Source organism: Chiloscyllium plagiosum, chromosome 1 (assembly GCF_004010195.1).
Source record: "Chiloscyllium plagiosum isolate BGI_BamShark_2017 chromosome 1, ASM401019v2, whole genome shotgun sequence".
NCBI lineage: Eukaryota > Metazoa > Chordata > Chondrichthyes > Orectolobiformes > Hemiscylliidae > Chiloscyllium > Chiloscyllium plagiosum.
The window spans coordinates 73,364,576-73,367,521 of NC_057710.1; the positions used below are offsets into that span (position 1 = coordinate 73,364,576).

At 44.3% G+C, this 2,946-nt stretch overlaps 1 protein-coding gene across 3 annotated transcripts in view; it reads right to left on the reverse strand.

Moving 5' to 3' along the window:
* The window catches only part of LOC122549456 (DEP domain-containing protein 1B-like), a 30,810-nt gene extending 28,275 nt beyond the window's left edge, over positions 1-2,535 (reverse strand). For 2 of the 3 annotated variants that reach the window (XM_043689314.1, XM_043689305.1), the window contains exon 1: positions 1,564-1,733. In XM_043689314.1, coding sequence (XP_043545249.1) covers positions 1,564-1,608 — 45 coding nt within the window. In that variant the 5' untranslated portion in view covers positions 1,609-1,733. Of the gene's footprint in view, positions 1-1,563; positions 1,734-2,429 lie in introns of those variants that run through there. The other variant, XM_043689323.1, reaches the window with a different exon arrangement.
* Positions 2,536-2,946: the final 411 nt, after the last annotated feature.

Genomic DNA, 2,946 nt, shown 5'->3' on the forward strand with positions numbered 1-2,946 from the left:
ACTATCGATGATACAAATATCTCAGCAAGAGGCCCAGCAATCACTTCTCTAGCTTCCCACAGAGTTCTAGGGTACACCTGATCAGGTCCTGGGGATTTATCCACCTTTACCCGTTTCAAAACATCCAGCACTTCCTCCTCTGTAATCTGCACATTTTGCAAGATGTCACCATCTATTTCCCTACAGTCTATATTTTCCATATCCTTTTCCATGGTAAATATGACACAAAGCTTGGTCAAAATGATCAATCAAGGATCTTTATGGATTCTGCACCACTTACTGGTTTTTATTCACAATTTTACACAGGTTCTCAAGACACTCAACACTATTCCAGGGTCTAATTTAGTTGACCCTCACTGTACCACTTCCAAGGTAAGTTTTTAAATTTCTTGTTGAAAATGGCAAGCATTAGTCCAGAATCGAATTCACCAAAATTCTGTACAAATGGTGCAATTTTTTTGTTCCTGTACTCTGGTATCCTTTCAATAATAGTAATTATGCCATCTGTCTTCCTAATTGCTTAAATACTAACATAGTGCTCCTTAACAAGCACGACAAATTCTGTGTGGACATCAACATTTACAAATTTCACACTGAAAAATATCCTGCTTTACCAACATTACTACCAAGTCAACAACCTTACAAATCCCCACATTATTCTCAATCTGCTATCTTGTTGCCTATTCCACCAGTCCATGATTATTTGCAACCTTTGTGACCCCCTCCACAGCTTCATTTTCACCACATTACCAAACTAAATTACACTTCTCTCCTCTTCATCCAAGCGATGAAAAAGAATTATAATAACAGAGTCTCCAACACATCCTTGAAGAAGCACTCCACAATAAGCCTACCAGTTCCAAAAGGCCACATTTATGTCCACTCCCTGTCCATGAAAACACACTAGCCCCAGCTTCTTGCCTCTCAACCTTTTGCAGGGCATCTTAAAATGTACTTTTGGAAATCTAGGTGTAGCATCTTTAGAGACATTTGGAAAGACATCAGGAAGGTTTGGAGCCCCAGTGGGGCCTCATCAAGTTAAACACGATTTCTTTATTAGTTTTTGTTTAAAGTAGTTCGGGAAGTATAGGTTAATAAGATGATTTTTCATCAGGTCAGAGTTGAGGATACCCTGCATCTTGTTTTTAATATATTAGCAGCAGCATTTTACTTTCTGATGAAGGGTTTATGCCCAAAACGTCAGTTCTCCTGCTCCTCGGCTGCTGCCTGACCTGCTGTAGTTTTCCAGCACCACTCTCTCCACTCTGACCTGCTGTCCTCACTGTCTCATACCTGCGTTTTATTGTCGCCTGTAATAATTTCCTGTTGGCTGTCCTCCGTTAATCTACACGCGTCAAGTAACGTAAACACCCCCCAGGAGTTGTCGCTTCGCTTCTCTCCCACACCGGGGAAGCTCTGAAACCCCGAAATCTGGACATTTCCCATACAACGTGCAGGACAGAGTGCGCTCACAGGAAGGAGACATTTAACCAGCGGCGCTGCGGGGACACCGTGCAGACAGGGCTAACAGAGAGGGCATGGCGGGGGGAAGAGAGCACTCACCAGCTTGGTGGCTCGGTACGGACCCGCCGCTATCTTGCTGTCCATGCTGTGGGGGGGGCGTCCCCCACCCCCACAGGGCCCGGTCTCAGGACCGCGGTGACACCGCCTCAGTGTCCGTTAATTCCCATCACAGTTTCTCAATGGGGCACGGGCAGCCCGGGCAGTTTGAAATCGACAGCGCTCGCACTGATTGGGCGACAGCTGCGGTCGCGTGACCCTCAAAGGGGCGGCCCTGATAGGACGACGGTAACTAGGGGCCGGGAGATTGAATGGACGGTCTTGGACCAACCAGAGGCGAGGAAGGAGCTGGCAGGGATTGCACCTGCGCACTGGGGGAGGAATTAGGCTGGATAGGATGGGAGGTCTAATAGAGACAGAACTTGGACTCTCAGGTTTACACCAATGCTTTTAGTAGCATTTGCTAGGATAGAATTAGGTTTCTTGTTTATTTAGAGCAATCTTGTTTATTTAGAACTATCGTTGAAAGCGCACCTCACCTCTGAAGAATGAACACTAATGCAAACGCATAGGAATAACCCTAATCAGTGTTATTGCATTTATTTTATCATGGCATGTGTACAAAGATTGAGGAACATCATAAAATTTAACACAGTTTTGAACGTGAAGTTTAGCTTAGATATAAGAATAAATCAACTTGAAAAGCATAGGAAGGAGATGAATAGGAAACAACAACGAGCTGGATTAATTTGCAGCAGCAGAGGTAATATCCAAGAGAAAACAAAAACTTTTTACAGCATGAGAATGACCTTTCAGCCCCTTGTATCACCTGTTCAAATCAATTTTTCCCAGTACATGGCCCCTAACCTTGAGAGGTTCCAACGTTTATCTAAATTCTATTTACATACCTTCATTCCCATTTTCACCATCCTTTTAAATAGAGCATTTCAGATAACCACTATTGTCGAAATAAATGTTTTCCTCAAACCCTTCTCATCAAAAGAGAGATTCAAGATGGCAGTAAGTAGCAGGACTTGCTCTTGAATGCTTGTTCTCATTTTTTATTGGAGCCTTTTGCAGTGGTTAAATCGGCAAAATTCACAGGGCAGCTACACATTGGTCATGGGTGGAGTGGCAGCTCCTCCTGGTGGTTGGAGGCAGTGGCAGATATAGCTCATAGCAGCTGGAGGTGATAGCAGGGACATCCTCCCAGCATTCAAGGCTTGTGACAGCAAAACTCCTCCAGTGATTGGAGGTGGCAGTAGCAGTGAATATTAAAATAGTGGCATTGGGAAGGTGACATCACAGAGGGTGTCCAGATTGGCTCTTGATGAGACAGTGGTAGAACCCTGCTCCTTAAAAACAGTGGCCTCCTGGGGTTATAGACCCTTCAAACAAGGGGAAATGTATAAAGCTCTCAGAACT